The 21,565-nt window shown below is 47.1% G+C and overlaps 1 protein-coding gene across 1 annotated transcript in view; it reads left to right on the top strand.

The window, feature by feature from the left end:
- MCCC1 (methylcrotonoyl-CoA carboxylase 1) overlaps positions 1-18,931 on the top strand; it is a 44,053-nt gene extending 25,122 nt beyond the window's left edge. Inside the window, exons 12-19 of the mRNA XM_015421907.1 lie at positions 1,392-1,501; positions 3,316-3,532; positions 5,138-5,224; positions 8,402-8,451; positions 11,145-11,282; positions 14,090-14,197; positions 17,244-17,315; positions 18,703-18,931. Coding sequence (XP_015277393.1) covers positions 1,392-1,501; positions 3,316-3,532; positions 5,138-5,224; positions 8,402-8,451; positions 11,145-11,282; positions 14,090-14,197; positions 17,244-17,315; positions 18,703-18,822 — 902 coding nt within the window. The 3' untranslated portion in view covers positions 18,823-18,931. The remainder of the gene's footprint in view (positions 1-1,391; positions 1,502-3,315; positions 3,533-5,137; positions 5,225-8,401; positions 8,452-11,144; positions 11,283-14,089; positions 14,198-17,243; positions 17,316-18,702) is intronic.
- Positions 18,932-21,565: the final 2,634 nt, after the last annotated feature.

The following is a 21,565-nucleotide window of genomic DNA, read 5'->3' as shown; positions in this document are numbered from 1 at the left end:
ACGAAACAGATTTAGTCCACTTAATACTCACATTCCATATAATCTATACATTTTGCATCCATTTGACCATACGTTCTTTATGTATAAAGGTAAAGGTTCCCTTGCTCGAAAGCCAGTCGAGTCCGACTCTAGGGTTGCGGTGCTCATCTCCATTTCCAAGCCGAAGAGCCAGCGCTGTCCGAAGACGTTTCCGTGGTCACGTGGCCGGCATGACTAGACACCAAGGCGCACGGAACACTGTTCCCTTCCCACCGAAGTGGTCCCTATTTATCTACTTGCAATTTCTTGCTTTCGAACTGCTAGGTTGGCAGGAGCTGGAACCAGAGACCGGAGCTCACTCCGTCATGCGGCAACTCAGGTCTTGAACTGCTGAACTACCGACCTTCCACAGCCTGCAGTTCAGCGTCTTAACCCCTTGAGCCACCGCAGCTCTTTATGTGTCATCCCCTTTTAAAGCTGTCTATACCTATGGCCATCATTACATCCTCTGACACCGAATTCTATGTTTTAATCAGTGGTTCAGATCTCTGCTGTCCTGTGGGACCTTGCTGGGTGACTTTGGCCCAGTTGCTCCCTCTCTCCACCCAACAGACCGCACAAGGTGGTTCTTAGGATAAAATTGGGGAGGGCAGGGGGATCATGTTGTAAGCCGCTGAAGGTCTCCATTGTTTGCTTGTTTGCTCAGTTCATTTATACCCCACATGATGGAGAAAAGCAGGGTATAAATATCTCATAACAATCGTCATTCTCCAGGACAGGGAGTGAACCAGCAGGCAGCATGTCGTGCGGAGAAGCTGAGGTGGCCGTACCCCCGCTCAGAAATTGCCAGCGGCTCTTAAAAGATCAGTGCAGATCTTCCCAGAGAGCTCCAGTCTTCTGTTGGTTCCACCCATCGAACAGTACAAATTTCAACCCACCAGAAGTGATATACAATCACATTAAATAAAACGGGAGTCGCTACTGAAAGCAGGGAGGGTTTTGGTGTAGTGGTTAAGTGCGCTCCTAATTTGGTTAAATTCTCCTAATCTGGGAGAACCGGGTTTGATTCCCCACTCCTCCACTTGCACCTGGCTGGATGACCTTGGGCAAGCCGTAGTTCTGACAAGAGCTGTTCTTGAAAAAGAGCCATTTCTGTCAAGAGCTCTCTCAGCCCCACCTACCTCCCAGGGTATCTGTTGTGGGGAGGGGAAGGGAAAGGAGTTTGTAAGCCGCTCTGAGACGTCTTTGGGTAGTGAAGGGCGGGGTATAAATCCAATATCTTCTTCTTCTTTTGCATATTTTTAAGAGTGGGCTTCCTAGTTTGCCCCTTCCCAAGACGTCACCTGAACAGGATGGTGTGTAAACGGAACTCTTCCTAATTAAATTCGCTTTTCCGTGCCTTTCTGTTGCAGGAGATGAGGTTTCCATACACTACGACCCCATGATCGCTAAATTAGTGGTTTGGGCAGAGGATCGTCGAGCAGCCCTAAGGAAGTTAAGATACGGCCTTCGGCAGTATAACGTGAGTACAAGAAGAAAAGAGCCGGAGTCCAGCAGCACCTTAAAGGCTAACAAAATATGTGGCCGGGGAGGAGCTTTCGTGAGTCACTGCTCCACTGGGGAGAGAAGCTGGGTATAAATGAAATAGGGAGGATTAACTGCGGCTAATTTAAACCAGTTTATTGAATTTAATTTATTGAATTTATCACACTTAGTATAGCGGACCGTCAGAATGAACCAGCCTGCTTGGAAATTCCAGTTTGTTGGCTGCTATTGAGAGCCAGTGGCTGCAGGAGTGGCAAAGGCGGTTTTATGCCACCCTGGCACTGTGGCTCTGTGCCCTGGGGCAGTGCTACCAAACAAGCCAGGATTAAACTAGGGTTCCTGTATATGGAACTAGACTAGAAACATTAGACCAGAAAGCAGGATTCACATCTGGTTAAGAATCCCCATTTGTGGTCCTCTCACTAACCAGAATTTCTGGGCTGGGCAGCATAAAAAGGTAAAGGTCTCCCTTGCTTGAAAGCCAGTTGAATCCGACTCTAGTGGGCAGTGCTCATCTCCGTTTTCAAAGCGAAGAGCCAGCACTGTCCGAAGACTTCTCTGTGGTAATGTGGTCGGCATGACTAGACGCTGAGGTGCACGGAACGCTGTTCCCTTCCCACCGAAGCAGTTTCTTGCTTTCGAACTGCTAGGTTGGCAGGAGCTGGGGACAGAGACGGGAGCTCACTCCATCACACGGCACTCAGGTCTCGAACTGCCGACCTTCCGGTCTGCAGCTCAGCGTCTTAACCTCTGAGTCGGCCGCATACAGACATGCTAACCACTTCTGAATGCTGCCTGTGTTTCAGTTCACGCCCGTTGTCTAGTGGCAAAAACCCAAGACCACCAGCCCCAAACACTGGCAAGATTCCCGCAGCAGGTTGGGTCTAGCAGAGAGAGGCCCTCGGCTTCCAAAAAAGCTTTCTGCCCATGCAGAAGGGCTCCTGGGGGTTGCTGTGGTTCAGTGTGGAACATGCCTTTAAATCCCTGCCGGTACAAGACATTTAAGAAACACTTCTTTAATGAGGCATTCAGATATGGGCATCCCATTTATAAATGCCTGTAGGATGTATAGAGATGTGAAGGCCCGGAAAAAAACCGGAAAAATTCGGGGGGAAAACTTTTTTTCCGTTTTTTTCCTGAAGCCTTTTTGGTTTTTTTCCGAAAAATTGAAAAAAGAAAAGAAAAGAAATTGATTATGGAATGTTTTATTTTAACATGATGAATAATATATTTTAAGACAAGGCGTTCCAATATTTTTCAAATCATTTCTAAAATATCTATATATGGTATCAGATTGATCTAATTTCTGTGCACTGAGGACAAGCAAGTCCTAGGTTACAAACTGAACTCTCCAATGCAAGATGCATTTCTTCCTTTAGGAGGTGCGATTGTCAGAAGAAAATTAAAAAGTTTCAGTTTTGTTTTTGCATGTGGGTGGGTATTCTGTTTGTAATAATTGTTTGGATACACTATATTTTTAATATGCTAGTTGTGATAATTTCATGCCAAGTAAAAATGTCCATAGTCATGTTTTATGTTCCTAGAGTAACAGAATGACTTTCAATCTAGAAAAGACAAAAGAAATGCTAATGTAGCATTTTTTTCAATTTTTCCGAAAATTTCCGTTTTTTCCGGATCCCCCCCCCCCCCCCAAAAAAGGGAAAAACCCGTCTTTTTTCCCGAGCTTCAACATTTTCGGAAATTTTACATCTCTAAGGATGTATGAGTGGAAAGTCGTCGCCTGAATCTCTATTCTCATCTAGTGCTTCTCTCCCCTCCCCCCCCCTTCAGATTGTCGGGCTGAGCACCAACATTGATTTCTTACTGAGTCTCGCGGGCCACCCGGAGTTCGAGGCCGGGAACGTTCACACCAATTTCATCCCTCAACACTACGATGAACTCTTCCCGCCCAAAGAGGCGGTATCGAAAGTGGCCCTGTGTCAGGTGGCCTTCGGGCTCCTGCTGAGAGAGAAAACGGCAACAGATGCTTTTGGAATGCACTCCGAAGGTAAGGCTTGAGTCAGCGTTTCCCTTTTAGAACCCTATCGTGCCTCTTACCCTTGTGAAGAAGGGTGTGTGATGTTTGTGTGTGCCGTCAAGTCACAGCTGACTTATGGTGACCCCATGGGGATTTCAAGGCAAGAGACGTTCAGAGGTGGTTTGCCCTTGCCTGTCTCTGCGCCATGACCCTGGTCTTCCTTGGAGGCCTCCATACACCCCCCACCCTTCACAGCAAGAGCAACTAAATTGTAAAGGAAGATTTCAGAACCTAATTTGGGCAGGTGCGGGATAGAATGACATGGAACATAGTCTAGACTGAGATATGTTTCAGTTTATTGAAACGGCGGAAAACCAGCACAAGTCACATAAAAGTAGTGCAGATGGATTATGTATATGAATTACAGGGAATTAGTCCAATATTAAATATATATAAGATATATAAAATATATAAATGTACAGTACTACAAGTTAAAAATAATAATTATTGTTAAAATTCCATTATGCTACATAAGATTTCCTGGCGGATTTTGCAAGCAGCTGCGAAAAACCTTAGGCCGAGAGCTGTAATCCGAGGATTAGCCCTTATAAGAGGCATCCCGGTAAACTCGGGGTCAGAGCAGCCCGGATACCTTCTGAGCAAAGGGGAAATAATCTTTGTGCGAATTTCCTGATAGAACCGGCAGTGAAGCAAAACATGTTCGGTTGTATCAACCACACCCAGCTCCACACGGGCAAACCCTCACTGACCTAGGGGTCTTTTTATATCGCCCCTCCGCCTCTGCGGGGGGAAGCACTCGTGCCATCTGGCTAGAAAGAATGCCCCTCCATATGGGTTGGAGTCTCCAGTAACAAAAGATAAGCAGCCGGGGCTACAACATATCTGGAGTTCTCCAGAGCCAGATAATTCGGTGACATGGAACATTGTCTTGATAGCATTTGTGCCTGTAGTGGGTTTCTTCTTGGAAGCTGTTCCCTTGTTGTCCATGGGAAAGAACTTGTGTGTATAGGAGCTGTGTGAGCCATTCTGAACGTATGGATACCCTTGTGGTGAATTAAATTGTGAGAAGTCCATTGAAAATTGAAGTTTGACAAAGACCATTCTCGAAACGAACGCAGATACACTCGAGAAGTGTTCGTCCTGTTCCTGTGCTGTACATCTGTTGGCACCTGTTGAAAACAAGTATTAAATTACATCATGGAAATTTGAGAAATTTACATTCTTCATTGAATATCTTTGTATATATCTTAGTGAACTTTTTCAGCAATTTATTCTGTATTTACTGTACTCTATTGCTGTACCCCGAGTTTCTATGTTTAACCCTTATGTCATGGAGACATATCTGCATCGCCTCACGGGTCTCGACAACGAAGCCCCAGGTCTTGCTGTGGTTTTCCATCTCTCTGAGTTGGGAGTTCAGCTTTGTAACAAGGCTGCTTTCGAAACATGATGGCTGAGGCTTGGTACAGCTGCCGCAGGCAGGACTGACCATGGGTGACAGAGCTCTGGATCGGGACGTGTATGTTTGGGACGGGTGTTGCCGGGTGTGTTTGTTTGTTTCTAATCTGTTGTTTGTAAAGTGTAAACTGTGCGTTTCTTAAAAACACATTCTAGATAAGTTCTCACCATTTGCATCCAGCAGCGGCAGAAGACTAAACATACCCTACGTTAGAAACCTGATTCTTCGAGACGGTGAAAACAGTAAGTGGCTTTAACGGTGAGGAAAGGCAATTTGATTGACGAGTTTTGTTCTGGTTTGTGCATAGGAAGACAAAGAGATATGAATACCGACACCGTGTTGTTATCCTTGTACACTGGAGCAACTCGCAAAGATCACTCGGCACTTCTTGACTGATGTGGCACTCGGCATGTCTTTTGCTGCTATTGTCCCATTTTATTTTCACTTCCATAGAAGCCCATCTTCTCTTGCAAAGCCCAGCTTTGTCTATGCTGCTGCTGCTGCTTCTGTGTTTCTTACGTATGTTTCTATCCTACTCCCCGGTTTTAAAAAAAGCCACTGGAACAGCTTACAATAAAACAGACTAATAAGACAAGAATGAGTGCAATGGACAGATGAAGCCCCAAAACTGTCACCTTCCGTAAAACAGTCAAGCCATAACAGCTTTCTGCAGAAGGAAGGCCCTAATCAGCCTCCTGCATGCAGGTAGCTGAGCCCTTCTCGGCAAGGTGTTCCAAAGAGGGGATACCACAGATGGCAAGGTGACCTTTAGTTGGTCATGCAGTATATGGTTTGGGCTCTTCTGCACTCTCATTTTCATCACATCCCTAATTGCTTCCTTTTTTTCTTGTCCATATGTTTTTGCACCCTCTAGTGGTCAATTTTATATTACGTCACTATATCTCTGGCATATTTACCTGCAGTTTTAAAGTGTAGGGAACTATGCCGGAAATATGGTGACGTTATATTGAATCAACGACTAGGGGGAGCAAAACGCACGTGGAAAAAAAGGGGGGTGGGAACCCTGAAGCAATAGGGATGCACAAGAGATTTTAAAAAATGAGAGTGGAGAAGAGCCCATTTGCTGTGACCTAAGTGAAAGATTGAGAGCTTACGGTCTAAGTTAGATGGAAAAGACGGGGAATATTACCTTCTGCTCCCTCTTCCGTCTGCATAGCTCCATTAGCAGAAGAGACGGGAAGGGTGATTTTCTTTCCCTCTGCATTGCGACCCTCTAACCTGATCAGTCCCCAAAGATCCTATGACCCTGGGAATCTGTTTTCCCTGGGGTCAGAGGAGACTTCTGTGGGGAGGGGGATGTGGGAAAAATCTCTGACTATCAGCACCTTTTGCTGACCAGTTGCTGGATCCAGCCCAACAGCTGGTGGAGAAGGAGTGATAAAGCAGAATAGCCAGTAAGAACATAAGAGAAGCCAATGCTGGATCAGGCCAGTGGCCCATCCAGTCCAGCACTCTGTCACACAGTGGCCAAAAATACTAGGTGCCATCAGGAGGTCCAGCAGTGGGGCCACTAGAAGCCCTCCCACTGTAAGGTGAAGCTAAGAGAGACTTGGGTCTGGAGACCTGGGGTTGGATCCAGAGTGAATTGTCAATTATCTTCCCCTTCATCCTGCAAGATGTCATTCCTCAGGGTACCCTGTCCCCTAGGAGCATTTAGTGGAGGTCAGCGGGAGGAGAAGAGGCAGGGAAGGAAGTTCCGTTCCGCTATTGGAAAAATTAGCCTAGATCTGACCCCATGAGGTTGGATCCAGCCAACTTTTTCACTCGGGCGTGCCAAGTTCTCTTCCTTACTATCGGCGCCACCCCATGTGACTGCCGTGCATGCAGGCCCATTGGTCCCAAAGCAGAGCTTTTTTGGACGTCAAAGGGGACTACTCCTTCCTCCTTTATCACCAGCAGGAAAGCTGGGTTGGATCCAAAGTTCACCCTCTGTTAGCAAATTGTTTGATTGTTTTAGCCTCCCACTATATATTGCACAATGCCTTGGGGTTCCCTTGACCGCCCCCCCCCCCCCCGGTTTTTTTTTATTCCCAGGGACAGGGCAGTGCAGGGGGATGCAAGCGGGGGGGGGGGGAGCAGGAAAGTTCTTTTCTACAAGCAGAGAATGCTGTTTGTGATACTTTGGAACCAGCCCACGGTTTTTTTCCGGTTCACTGAAGGCACTTTGGAATTGCATGTTGTGCACAGTCCTTTCCCTTTTGTTTCTGGTAAACAGGTTTTGTGGGTTTGTTGTTTTGTGTTGTCACCTCCTCCCATGGCCACCTTTTTCCCTTCTGCCAAAAACAGCTGCTCTATATCATTCTGTTCTTCCCTCTTCCCCTCTGAAGAGAAACAGTGTTTTTCCACAGCACCGTATGCACACCTTTTTATCCTATTATAGCCCTTAGTTATATCAAGGCCATGATTTTCCCTCTAAGTTGAGTCAGTGTGAGCTAGCTCACAGTTTTTTAGCCTCCGGCTCACACATTTTTGTCTCCTCTCAGGAAGGGATGGCTCCAGAGCAAACTGATTGATGCAGTGGCCAAATCGCCCGCTCACCACTTTTAATGCCAGTCGCTCACAAAGTAGAATTTTTGCTCACAAGACTCCACAGCTTAGATTTTCCTGCTCTGAATCACATACCACTCTTTAAAATTGCCGTTTACTCCAGTAAGGGAAAACGAGCATTTTCCTTGGTGGAAAGTGCCATCAGGTTGCAGCTGACTTGTGGCCACCCTGTCGGATTTTCAAGGCAAGAGACATTCAGTGGTTGTTTACCATTGCCTGCCTCCGCGTAGCGACCCTAGAGTGCCTGGCGGTCTCCCATCCAAGTATTAACCAGGGCCGACCCTGCTTAGCTTCCAAGATTTGACAAGATCATCCCGGATAGATAGCTTGGGCTATCCAGGGCAGGGCATTTCCCCTACTTTAGGCAAATAGGAGATGGTGTGAAGCTTTTAAATATAATGGATTGGGGGTATCTGATCCTAAGTCTTTATTGCATTTATTGAGGGGATAAAGGTAAAGGTTCCCTTGCTCGAAAGCCAGTCGAATCCGACTCTAGGGTTGCGGTGCTCATTTCCGTTTCCAAGCCGAAGAGCCAGCGCTGTCCGAAGACGTTTCCGTGGTCATGTGGCCGGCATGACTAGACACCGAGGCGCACGGAACGCTGTTCCCTTCCCACCGAAGTGGTACCTATTTATCTACTTGCAATGTCTTGCTTTCTAACTGCTAGGTTGGCAGGAGCTGGAACTAGAGTTGGGGGGGGAGGTTTAAAAAGTCAAAAGCCTACTGATTAGATTGTTACATGTTATATAGGTTAGCTGTACTGATTGGGTAGTCCTGTGTTGAGTTGGTATGTTTATTTTAGTAATTTTTAATTGACTGTCTAAACTTTTTTGTTTGTTTGTTTTAAACAGATGTGAACGTAGCTATAACCTACAATCACGACGGGTCATACCACATGCAGGTAAAAGTCTCCAAAATGTAATGAGATGTTCTTCAGGAGGGGTCACGGGGGGGGGACCTTCTTTGAAATCCCACAAGGTCTTTCTTTCCCCGAGTCCTGCCTCTCTGTGTGTATCCTCCAAGGAGGAGTCATTGACTTAACTCAAGGGATTTTGGCCAAGAAAACGGTGGTGGGGGTCAGCCACGGAAGCCACGAGGCGGGTCTTGCTCCACAGAGAAGTTCTGACTCATCTCTTGCAGGGCTGCCTTCTGAACAGTGCTTGGAGCCCTTGTGCAATCACACGTGCTTGCTTATGTGTCTGTAAAACGGATCAGCCGGGCCTAGGCGTGCCCCCTTGCATTTCTCAAAGTTCTTTGCAAAAACAGGAAAGAGAGGAATCCTAGATAAGAGAATTTCCCCTCGCTGTATGGTGTGACAGTGCAGAAGGAGGGGGGGCGGCAGGGCTCTTTTTGTAGCAGGAACTCCTTTGCATGTTAGGCGACACACCCCTAATGTAGCCAATCCTCCAAGAGCTTACAGTAGCCCCTGTAAGAAGAGCTCTGTAAGCTCTCGGAGGATTGGCTACATTAGGGGTGTGTTGCCTAATATGCAAAGGAGTTCCTGCTACAAAAAGAGCCCTGAGACCATCTTCTCCCACACGTTCCTGTCTAAGAATTAAGACCACAGGGAGAGACCCTCTGTCCCATCAGCCGAAGAAGCTCATTTGGGGGGTACAGGAGAGAGGGCCATTTCAGCGGCAGCCCCACGATTATGGAACAGTCTCCCCAGGGAGGTGTGCCTGCCCCTGCCCCACCCCCCCCATTTTTGATCTTTAGGAGGCAGCTGAAGATGGTTTTATTTAGGACTCCCAAGTGGTTGAGTAGCAGTCCTGAGTCGTGATTTCAAATGTGGGGTTTATGTTTCTGATGTATTTTATTCTGTGTGTCTTGTATATGTTCGTGAGCCGCCTCGAGCTCTGTATGGAAGAGAGGCGGCTAATAAATGTTTTAAATAAGTAAATAAATTCCCCAGCGTTTCAGAAGGTGTTTCACTGAGCCGGAAGGGAAGAGCAGGAGCTGACGTTCGGAGAGACATAAGCCCTGACTGTGCAGTTTGTGGGATTCTGGTGGGGATGAGTGTCTGCCATTGCCATCCTAACCAGAATTACACCCTTCTGAGCTCATTTAAGTTGATGGGCTTCAAGTGGTGTAACTTTGCTTTGGATTGCACTGTATGTGTGGGCATGGAAAGGACATACGCTCCTGTGTTGTCACCTGCGGGGGTTGGTGTGTATGTGTTTATAAAGTGCCATCAGATCGCAGCTCTCTTGGGGTTTTCAAGGCAAGAGGTGAAGAGCCAGGCCCCTAGCTACGGTGGGGCTTTTGGGGGCTCCCGCCCCCTTTCTTAAAAGCACTGCCCCACAAGAATTTCTCCTGTAAATGATTCAATCATTTTTAAACATTTTGTAAAAGGCATGTGCTCCTTTAAGCAGAGTAAGGTGCTGTAGTTGACTAATTCCCACACTGAGCCAAGGGGGTTGGAGTTGGTGACCTCTAGGGTCCCTTCTAACTCTGTGTCAAGGAACTGGACTCCTTTAAGAGAGTTTTTCTGCCTAAGCGCTTGCTTTCTTGACTGTAGAAGTCATCACCCCCACCTGCCAGCTTGTTAACAGAACTGTTGCTTAGGCTAGCAGAAGTGATTAACGTGCAGCAGCTGAGAACTGTCATCTGAAGTGGTTGATAGCTTGCAATTTAGAGATCTATCCTGGTAACAGCTTTCTGTTGGCCAAATGGCTTTTCTTTTTGCCCACCAGGAAAAATCCCCCCCCCCCCAAGTCACAAAGTCCTCCTGGCTATGGGCCTGTGAACAGAGGTGGTTTTGCCATTTCCTGCCTCTGCGTAGCAACCCTGGACTTCTTTGGTGCTCTCCCATCCAAGTACTAACCCGGGCCGACCTTGCCGAGCTTCCGAGATCTGACCAAATCAGGCCAGCCTCGGCTATCCAGGTCAGGGCACGGGAGTTAGGTGGGGTGCGCTTATTGGTCAAATTACTGATGGAGGAAGAAATGTGTCTTCTGCAGCATTGTGCAGGGGGGTTGGACCAGATGACCCTGGAGGTCCTTTCCAAGTCTATGATTCTAGAATTCTACATCCATCCTCAGCTTGCTTGCTCAGAAATGGTAAAAAGCCTTTAGCAGCAGCAGCAAAAAGTGTGCTTGCTTCAAATTGGAAATTACGGGAGCTCCCCTCAATGCGTCAGTGGTACCAAAAGGTATGGGAATATTTTTTTACCGGACAAGCCCCTCAGACGGGATTGCGCAGCAAGATAGACAGGTTACCTCTACTAGTGTTATGACCAAGTGGTCATCATGGCTACATGCTTCTGCTGACCTAGAAGGAACATGACAGAAAGCACCCTTAATTGATTCACACCCCTTGTATCTTTACCATTAAGTAGCTGAAGGATCTTTAAAACTGGCTTGAACTCCATTTGTTTTTATTTTTAGTTATTTGAATGATAAGGTCAAAATCAGCTGATAACTTGTAATGGCAATCCTTGATTCACCACAGACTTAATGATCATTTTGTAATTGTTTTTTCATTCATGCTTTACTAAGTACTGCATTGCATTTTATTTTAATCTTCAATAAACAGTTTAATTTAAAAAAGAAAGAAAGAAATGGTAAAAAGCTGTGAATGCATCATGTGTTTCAGATCCAGGATCAGTCTTTCCACGTTTGTGGGGGCCTTTCGAGCGAGGACAACTCTGATTTCATCAGATGCTCAGTAAACGGGGTCGTTCATAAATCCAAGATGGTCGTTGCAGACGATGCCATTTACCTCTTCACGCTGGTAACGTTTTCTACTTCATTTATCAAGGGAACGAAACTCCGAGCCATGGCAATGTGGCTAGATCAATAGAAGCCGTGAGCTACGATGGGTTTAAATAAATGTTTAATTCTTTTTTTCAGCAAGTAACCCGCAAGCTTTCTATAATCCTCGACAATTTATGGCTTCAATTACAGAATGCTGTCCATCCAGTTCTGAACCTCTCAGGGAATAAATCGGCCATGAGAGACCAAGTCCCACTAAATCCCAGTTATGCATTTTATTCTATGTATTTATTTATTTATTTCCATTTATATTCCACCCTCCCTGCAGGCGGGCTCAGGGTGGGTCCCAAAGCAAAATCAAGACATCATAAAAATTTCAATCTATATTAAATATAATTTACGAAACAATTAAAAGTTAAAACAGCATAGATTAAAACAGGTCACACTATTCACATGCATAGATTTCAAGCTGTTGCCATGTTCTAAACATGAGCCTGCAGTGCGATGTGGCTATGAAGAAAGCTAATGCAATCTTAGGATGCATTAACAGAAGCATCGTGTCCAGATCAAGGGAGGTGGTAGTTCCGCTGTATTCTGCTATGGTCAGGCCTCACCTGGAGTACTGTGTCCAGTTTTGGGTTGACAAGCTCAAGCGTGTCCAGAAGAGGGCAACCAGGATGGTGAGAGGGATGGAATCCAAGTCTTATGAGGAAAGGCTGAAAGAGTTGGGTATGTTAAGCCTGGGAAAGAGAAGGCTTAGAGGGGACATGACTGCAGTCTTCAAGTATTTGAAGGGCTGTCGTGTAGAAGATGGAGCGGACCTATTCTCTCTTGCTCCCGACTGCAAGACTAGATCTAATGGGTGGAAATGACAAGGGAGTCGTTACCGGCTAAATATCAGGAGAAACTTCCTAACTGTCAGCGTGGTTGAGCAGTGGAACAGTCTGCCTCGGGAGGTGGTTGGACGCTCTTTTGCTGGATGCTTTCAAGTGGAGGCTGGACGACCATCTTTCGGGTATGTTGTAGGACTATGTTTCAGCTATGCTCCTGCAGAGTGCAGGGGGGGTTGGGCTAGATGACCTGCAAGGTCCCTTCCAACTCTAACATTCTATGATTCTTCTTAATCTGGGCCACATAAAGAGGGTAAACTTCAGCAGGGGGGGGGGCGAGACTTTATTGGACGCCCGCCACCTCAGCCAAAGGCCTGTCGGAACAGCTCTGTGTTACAGGCCCTGTGGAATGGTAGTAAGTCCCGCAGGGCCCTGATCTCAGATAGGAACATGTTCCACCGGACCGGGGCCAGAGCAGAAAAGGCCCCGGCTAAGCAGACGTCCCTTTGGCTGGGACAACCAGCAGATCTTGATGGGCAGAGCACAAGGCTCTCCAGGGCACATACTTTCTGTTCCTGCAGAGGGGAGAGGGAATTGGGAAGGATATTCTAAATCCGGGGTACCCAATCTTGAAGGTCAAAGAAGAAGGGGACGGCAAAGGATGAGATGGTTAGACAGTGTTATCGATGCAATGAACATGAAATTGAGCCAACTCTGGAGGATGGCAGAAGACAGGAGGGCCTGGCGTGATGTGGTCCACGGGGTCGCGAAGAGTCGGACTCGACTGTGCGACCAAACAACAACAACAAAAAATCTTTTTGAGTCTTTGGGCGACTCTGGAATTTTGAGAGAGGACGGCGAGTGCCATCCCAAAATGGCTGCCACATAAGGCGGAAGACAGCCAATAACAAACCCTGCCTTACAAAGGCCCCACCCCTTTCTGTAAAGCTTGACAGGCATCAGGGTGCCCACAGGCACCCAGTTGGGGAGCCCTGTTCTAAACAGTTGCATATCTGCATGAGCTTTCTAGGAATGGGAAGTAGCTGTATCCAGAATTTTATTCACAGGGGAAGATAGATTTCTTATTCATCCTACAGCAGAAAGTGCATGGCACATTATACAGTTGTAGCCAATAGAATAGACTGTCTCAGTTACTCCATGACAATGTTATATTTATTGGTGCCGGGCAGGGCTCTTTTTGTAGCAGGAGCTCCTTTGCATATTAGGCCACACACCCCTGATGTAGCCAATCCTCCAAGAGCTTACAGTAGCCCCTGTAAGAAGAGCTCTGTAAGCTCTTGGAGGATTGGCTACACTAGGGGTGTGTGGCCTAATATGGAAAGGAGCTCCTGTGCATAAACTCAGCATTTGCCGGGCTATTACTAACCACCAGGCTGCCTGTCAGGTTACTGTAATGTTATTTAAATTTTAAACGGTGGGATTAAAAGTTTTAATGATTCCGTGTTTTATGGAACTGCTTAATTATTGACGTTGTGAGCCGCTCTGAGCCCACTTGCAGGGTAGAATGGGATATAAATCTCAGTAAATAAATAAATAAAAATAAAAAACATGTCACTAAACTCACATGCATCATTTCAAGATCTGTGGCTTTTTTTGTACACTGTGTTTTGTTGTTGCCGTTCCCATTATCGTCAGCACAGCACAGGTAAGGGCTGGGAAATAAATTCCGACTGACGTAATAAATTACCTTGGCAATCTTCTGCATTGCTTTTGCGGTCCTGTTGATAAAATGGAATATTTCTCATGGTATTCTCAGAACACTGTTTGGCGATCAGTACTTGTTGTTCCAGTAACGGTGACTTAAAGGGAATGAAAGTGATTCTGTGATGAATGTAAAAGCTGTGTCACAAAATCATGTATTTGATACCCGTTCCATTAGCGTCTGTCCTTGCGGAATGTGGGCAAGCGACATTTTGTGTCAGTCGTAAAAGTGTTGAAATGTTTACCTATGGTGGCCTGGTTTTGTTTCCTCTAGGAAGGCAGGGAGCAGATTGGTCTCCCGGTACCAAAATACTTATCTGGAGTGAGTGCAGCCGGAGATCCGGGCGGGGCCGTGGCCCCCATGACAGGGACCATAGAAAAGGTAATTCTGGCGGGGGGGGGGGAAGCATTTGCTTCCAAGATGGGCAGCTGTTTCTGTTGCTTTTGGCCCCATAAGTAGTGCAACAAAACAGTTTACAAGGACCTTGGGCCAATACTCCCTCTAAGCTGTGCAGTCTTGTGAGCAAAAATCCTACTTTGTGAGCTACTGGCATTAAAGTTGCGAGTGAGTGATTTGGCTGCTGCATAAATTAACTTGCTCTGGAGCCATCCTTCCCGAGCTAAGACAAAAATGTAAGCGCTGGAGGCTAGAAAACTGTGACACCGCTTAGAAGGAACACTGCCTTGGGCACACTGTGTGTCTGGCACTTTTGGTCATTCACCATCTGTACCTACTTAACGTTTGGATGAAATTTCCCTGTGGTCGGTCCTGAGTAGATTCTAGCTTAGTTTGCTGCTAGCCTCTGCTTTCAAACGCTTTATCCAAGAAAATTTGTAGAGTTGCCATCTTTGGGTTGGGAAATTCCCGGAGATTTGGGGGTGGAGCCTGGAGAGGGTGGAGTTTGGGGGCTCCAGCAGGGTACAATGCCATAGAGTCTAGCCACTGAAGCGGCCCTTTCTCCTGGGAGAACTGGTCTCTGTGGTCTGGAGTCCAGTAGTAACTCCCAGAGATCTCCAGGCCCCACTTGGAGGTTGGCATCCCTACCCTACTTGCCGCTGTTCCCAGCAGATTCCAGGGCATGCCCTGTGGCAGCATGTTGTTCATGTGTACTGCCCAGGTCTCTCGTGTCTCAGTGCTGGTGCACATGGACAGAGGGGAAGGTTGGCAACACATCCAGGGCTCTCCCAAAGCGGAGGAAAAAGACAACACTAACACGACCTTTTTTGTTTCTGGGGTAAATCGAAATACGTGGTACACTTACTTTCCAGTTAGGAGCCAGTTTGGTGTCGTGGTTAAGTGCGCAGACTCTAATCTGGGAGAGCCGGGTTTGATTCCCCACTCCTCCACTTGCACCTGGCTGGATGACCTTGGGCAAGCCATAGCTCTGATAAGAGCTGTTCATGAAAAAAGAGCAGTTTCTGTCAGAGCTCTCTCAGCCCCGCCTACCTCACAGGGTGCCTGTTGTGGGGAGGGGAAGGGAAAGGAGTTTGTAAGCCGCTCTGAGACTCCTCTGGGTAGTGAAGGGGGGGTATAAATCCAATCTCCTCCTTCTCTTCTTCGTCTTCTTCGTCTTCTTCGTCTTCTTCGTCTTCTTCTTATCAAACCTGAGCCCATTGTGCTGCTTTAACAAGATAGAATGCGTCATATATGACTTAGGATATGAAATCATAGTATTAATTGGCACATTTATGGGTGTTAAGAAGTGTCAGTGACTTCGTTCCCTACAAGCAAAATTGCAAATACATCCGCTGTAAATTGCCGCACTCAGTGCTGTTTGGACACATTTCACTCATTCTAAAAGAAAGGCGATTCATGGGAGTTTCCTTCAGAGCTCCCTAAATTTTCCAGTAGAAAAGATGGCCAAAAGCCGGGCCAGGGTTGTCGAACTCACTGAAAATGTGTTATTTAAAGTTTTAAAAATCTTTAATTGTGTTTGCCTGTGTCCTTTATAAAGTTTATATCTCCGCTATCTGGCATTACCTTTTATGGCACACATGGCCCAGCTCAACAAGGTCTCATTTATGTCAGATCCAGCCCTCATAACAAATGAGTTCGACACCACTTTGCCATGGAAGCTTGCTGGGTGACCTGGGGCCAGTCACACCCTCTTGGCCTTACCTACCTCACAGGGTTGTTGCGTGGAGAGGGGAACAGCATAAGACTATTGGGGTCCCCGTTGGGGAGAAAGGTACGGTATAAATGAAGTCCATAAATATACATTTTGAGTCACTAAAACTTTTGTCTTAAAAAGCATTTCACTCAATCTGAAAGGGGGGGGGGGAACCCTTTCATCGGAGATTTTTCACTGGTTCCCCAACTATCCCAGTTTCCCCGGCTTGTACCTTTGTCGCTTTGGTAGGCCAGTGTACACAGTCATCAAAACCCCATGGAAAAGCTTTTGAGCTACAGCTGAGAGGTTGTCACCAATGTTCCCTCTAAGCTGTGGAATCTTGTGAGCAAAAATTCTACTTTGTGAGCTACAGCCATCAAAGCTGTGAGTAAGCCATTTGGCTACTGCATACATTAGTTTGCTCTGGAGCCATCCTTCCTGAGCTGAGACAGAGGTTGAAAAACTGTGAGCTAGCTCACAGCAACTCAGCTTAGAGGCAACACTGGTTGTCATATTTGAATACTTCCCTGTGAATGAATGCCACTGCGGGGAAACAGATGATATTGATGAGAAGACAAAGTTCATCCCTTATCCCTCTTGCTCATTTTCTGGGTGCAGGATGAACCCCCACCCCTGCGTTCAAACCTGCAGGCCCCGGCGTTATGAAGTCCAGAAAAGCTTAACCACGCGATCTGGCTGATTCATGCAAACTGGCTTTGTGCTTCATTCAGCTTCGGCAACTTAGCCGTTGCTGTTTGAACTTGCGTTTAGTACTGAGAGGTAAACACTGCAGATACTTCTTGGAACAACGACAAAGGGGAAGACTCCAACACCTGGGCTCCTCTGCACATTAAAGGTAAAGGTTCACTTGCTCGAAAGCCAGCCGAGTCCGACTCTAGGGTTGCGGTGCTCATCTCCGTTTCAAAGCCGAAGAGCCAGCGCTGTCCGAAGACGTTTCCGTGGTCATGTGGCCGGCATGACTAAACATGGCTGGAAAGGCACGTTTGCTGTTGCATAGACCCATTCCTGTCTCCCTGGTACCGGCATGAAACACACAGTGGAAACACTTCTCTTTTTTTGTATGCTGTTGTCAAATTCTTAGGAGTCCATTGGCACGGGCGCACCTAAAATGGTGCCCTGGCGGAGGAACCCCTTCCGGGAAGCACGCTCAGGAGCCGTCTCTCTCGTTCGGCTTTGCACAAGGCATCTTTTGTCTGCCTCCTCTTCATCTGCAGAGAACCCCTACCCTGGCGCTGCTTGTGTAGTAGGAATGTAACACCCTGCCTCAGCTGTTCTCACTCTCTTCTCAATCCGTAGGTGTTTGTGAAAGCCGGCGATAAAGTCCAAGCCGGAGATCCACTCGTGGTTATGATAGCGATGAAAATGGAGGTGAGCGCCGCGACAACGCTTCGATCGTTAAAGATAATCTTCCCGTCCCGTTCCTGCAGTGACAGGCCATGGCTGCTCTTCGCATCGCAACAATGCCCCTGAAAGCACTGTTGCGTTTTCGTGCTGGTAACGCTCCCTGTAGTCGGCACGAAACCTTTGCAGGGCGTGGTGGGAATCGGCTCTGCTGGGTTCCTTGAGTGGTGGTGATCACCTCAAACACCACTTGCTCCGTTGGACTTAACCAATCAATACCGGAGAGCCAGTTTAGTGTAGTGGTGAAGTGCACAGACTCTAATCTGGGAGAACCAAGTTTGGTTCCTCACACCTCCACTTGCAGCTGCTGGTGTGACCTTGGGTCAGTCACAAGCTCTCTCAGAGCTGTTCTCTCAAGAGCAGTCCAGGAAAGAGCTCTCTCAGCCCCACCTACCTCACAGGGTGTCTGTTGTGGGGAGGGGGAGGGAAAGGAGATTGTAAGCCACTCTGAGACTCCAAGTGAAGGGCCGGATATAAATCCAATCTCCTCCTCCTCCTCCTCCTTCCACATTGAGCTGTTGCCAGGTCGTGTATAAATAGCAGCCAGGCTGTGTAGTAGGTCATCTCGATGACAATTGAATCTTTTTTCCTCCTAGCGACGTATATCTTGTACTAACTTTTGATCCGGCCGGTAGATAATTATTTTTGCGTGGCTCATGCTCACTCACAATAATTAGCCTCGGAGCGCTCGGCCCGGCCTCCAAGGGGAAGAGAAGCGCACCACCCGTGGAGTCCACTGCATTCCACCAGAAAATCTGGCCGTAGCATCAGCCGCTCCTGTCGCAGCAGCTAAATCCTTGTTCACTATGTAGAACGTAACCCATCGTATGGTTTTACTCTAATCTGAGAGGACTGGGTTTGATTCCCCACTCCTCCACATTCAGCTGCTGGTGTGACCTTGGGTCAGTCACAAGTTCTGTCAGAGCTGTTTTCTCAAGAGCAGTCCTCGAAAAGAACTCTCTCAGCCCCACCCACTCACAAGTTGTCAGTTGTGGGGAGGGGAAGGGAGAGGAGATTGTAAACCGCTCCGAGACTCCGTCGGGTAGTGAAGGGTGGGGTATAAGAACCCCCCCCCCCCCCCCAGTATTTAACTTGGGCATTTAAGACAGATTTGCTGGGTTGTTGTTATTTTTAAAGAACATTAGCCCCTTTGTTTTCTTTTGAGCTTTAAGGTGCTGGTAACCACCCTTCTCACCATTGCATGAATTCTCAGGAATTCTGAACTCAGTGTATAAATATTCTACATACTTTAAACCCTGATTGCATGTGTGATACTCATTTATACGTCATGTCGCACTGGGCTGGAGTTAACAAGAAATCAAGACTGATTTACAGTATACTTCTTCCTTTGCAGCATACTATACGGGCTTCAAAAGCTGGGGTGATAAAGAAGGTTCATTACCAGGAGGGATCACAGGCCAACAGACATGCTCCACTGGTTGAGTTAGTGGACGAAGACACAGCATCGGAATAATTCCCGTCGAATCGAGGCGGTACATGTCAAGTCGATCTTTTCCCCATCGTGAAATCATCTTCAGATTTTCTTTTGTATTTATTGGACTGATTACTAATAAAAGCATTTTCCTGTGCCCTCTCGGTTATTTTTCCATCACGGCTTTGGTCAGCGACCTCAAAGTCGCTGAGGTTCGCTGCTGTAGAGTGAAAGATACGAACACGAAGGAAGAGGCGGTTTGCACAATTGGTGGACTTTGCCGATAACGCTCGGCTGGAAGTATAAACTTTTTTTTCTCTCCATCAGATCACAGTCTGGTATGAAAAAATATATACAGATGTGTGCTAGATGCCCACAGAACAATACAATAACGAAAGAGGCTAGATTAAAGCCATAACATCATTTAGTGTCTGGTAATGAAAAGCATTAAAGAAGCTGCGGTGGCTCAAGTGGTTAAGACGCTGAACTGCAGGCTGTGGAAGGTCGGTAGTTCAGCAGTTCGAGACCCGGGTGCGGCATGATGGAGTGAGCTCCCGTCTCTAGTTCCAGCTCCTGCCAACCTAGCAGTTCGAAAGCAAGAAATTGCAAGTAGATAAATAGGTACCACTTCGGTGGGAAGGTAACAGCGTTCCGTGCGCCTTGGTGTTTAGTCATGCCGGCCACATGACCACGGAAACGTCTTCGGACAGCGCTGGCTCTTCGGCTTGGAAACGGAGATGAGCACCGCAACCCTAGATTCGGATTCGACTGGCTTTCGAGCAAGGGAACCTTTACCTTTAATGAAAAGCAACTAATTATTCCTTCACAGAAAAAATACACAGGTCAATGAAATTACACATAGCCGTCTGCTCCAGACTCAGTCTCTCTTTCAACACTTATTCCGGATATTTAAGTGTTTCAGACTTCTGGTCTTTCCTCAGGAACAAATCCTCTATAGGAATCTCCCATTCAGTGTTACCTTCAAGTTGACACTTTCATTGATTCACTTTTCCATTAATCTACGTGGGCAAGGTCTCCTCACTTATTTCCAAGCATGCCACTGCCGCCGAAGTCAACGACAGCCGACTTATGGTGAGCCCATGGAGTTTTCAACGCAAGAGACGTTCAGCGGTGGCTTGCCACGGCCTGCCTCTGTGTCGTGACCCTGGGCTTCCTTGGTGGTCTCCCATCCAGGTACCAACCAGGGCTGATCTCGCTTAGCTTCTGAGATCTGATGAGGCTGGGCCATCCAGGCCAGGGCAAAGTATAAACGACCCATTGTGAAAGCTTTGTTTGAGTTAGAATCATAGAATGTCAGAGTTGGAAGGGACCTTGCAGGCCATCTAGGCCAACCCCCTGCACTCTGCAGGAGCAGAGCCGAAAGGTAGCCCTACATACCTACAACATACCCAAAAGAGGGTCATCCAGCCTCCACTTGAAAACGTCCAGCGAAGGAGCATCCACCACCTCCCGAGGCAGACTGTTCCACTGCTCAACCACTCTGACAGTCGGGAACTTTCTCCTGATATTTAGCCGGTATCGACTCCCTTGTCATTTCCACCCATTCGATCTAGTCTTGCAATCTGGAGCAAGAAAGAAAGTTCCATTCTAAATCCGGGGTCCCCAATCTTGAAGGTCAAAGAAGAAGGGGAAGAAGAAGGGGACAGCAAAGGATGAGATGGTTAGACAGAGGAAAGTTCCATCTGTTGCATTTAATCGGGGATGACTCATCCATGAGGAACATGGGTGCGAGACCCAGCATTAATGTGATCCTTGGGATCCAAAGAACCGATATCTTGCTGAAGTACTGAACCATGTAAGCCTGTGTTCAGATAAACATAAGATGGGCATGAATTTCATGTGGTTCTTTGGGGGCAGGTAGCACCCCCAAGTCTCCCCTGGCAAACAAACAGTGGCCTGTTTGGCAGCATAGTGGTGAGAACAACATGGTAAGGTTGCTGTAGATTTTTGGGGTTGTGTGGCCGTGGTCTTGGCATTGTAGAACCTGCCGTTTTGCCAGTAGCTGTGGCTGGCATCCTCAGAGGTATGACACAGAAAGGTGGAGTACTCTCTGTGTCAAGGTGAGAAGAAATAAATGGTAGGCAGGTAATTTATATTCCTACCCCACCTTCCTGAATAGATATAAATTACCTGCCTACCACTTTCTCACCTTGACACAGAGAGTACTCCACCTTTCTGTGCTATACCTCTGAGGATGCCAGTCAGTGGCTCCGATCATACACAGGAGTTGCCACAGGATACTCACGGATGCCGGGCGGATTTAACAGGCGCGAATAAGAAGCAAAAGGTGGGTGTGGCTGGATGACCACACTTCTGGCAACATGGGGGTGCAGCCTAATGTGCTAATGAGCTGTGCTGTCAGGGGTGTGGCCCAATATGCTAATGAGTTTCTGCTGTTGGGTGTGGCCTGTTACGCTAATGAGTTCCTGCTGGGCTTTTTCTTCAAAAAGAGCCCTGCCAAGACCACAGCCACACAACCCGGAAAATCTACAGCAACTAATGAACTCCGGCCGTGAAAACCTTCAACAACAATGTGGTAAGGGCTTGTAACAAACTTTGCCCCATGGAGATAGAAAAAACAGGGCAGAGTGTCACAGGAAAGCTCTACTGAAAGGTTCCAGAGTCATAATTTGCCTTCCCGAGTAACTGGTTCTCAAATGCATTGACCTGTTGTCGTTCCACTCCAAACTCACAGGACCACAGCAAATACATTTTTAACAAAAGCATCGTTTGGGTTTAAAAAAAAAATATCCAAAATCCGTTT

Source organism: Gekko japonicus, unplaced genomic scaffold (assembly GCF_001447785.1).
Source record: "Gekko japonicus isolate JY-2015 unplaced genomic scaffold, Gekko_japonicus_V1.1 scaffold842, whole genome shotgun sequence".
NCBI classification, from domain to species: Eukaryota; Metazoa; Chordata; class Lepidosauria; order Squamata; family Gekkonidae; genus Gekko; species Gekko japonicus.
This window is presented reverse-complemented; position numbering and strand designations above follow the sequence as displayed.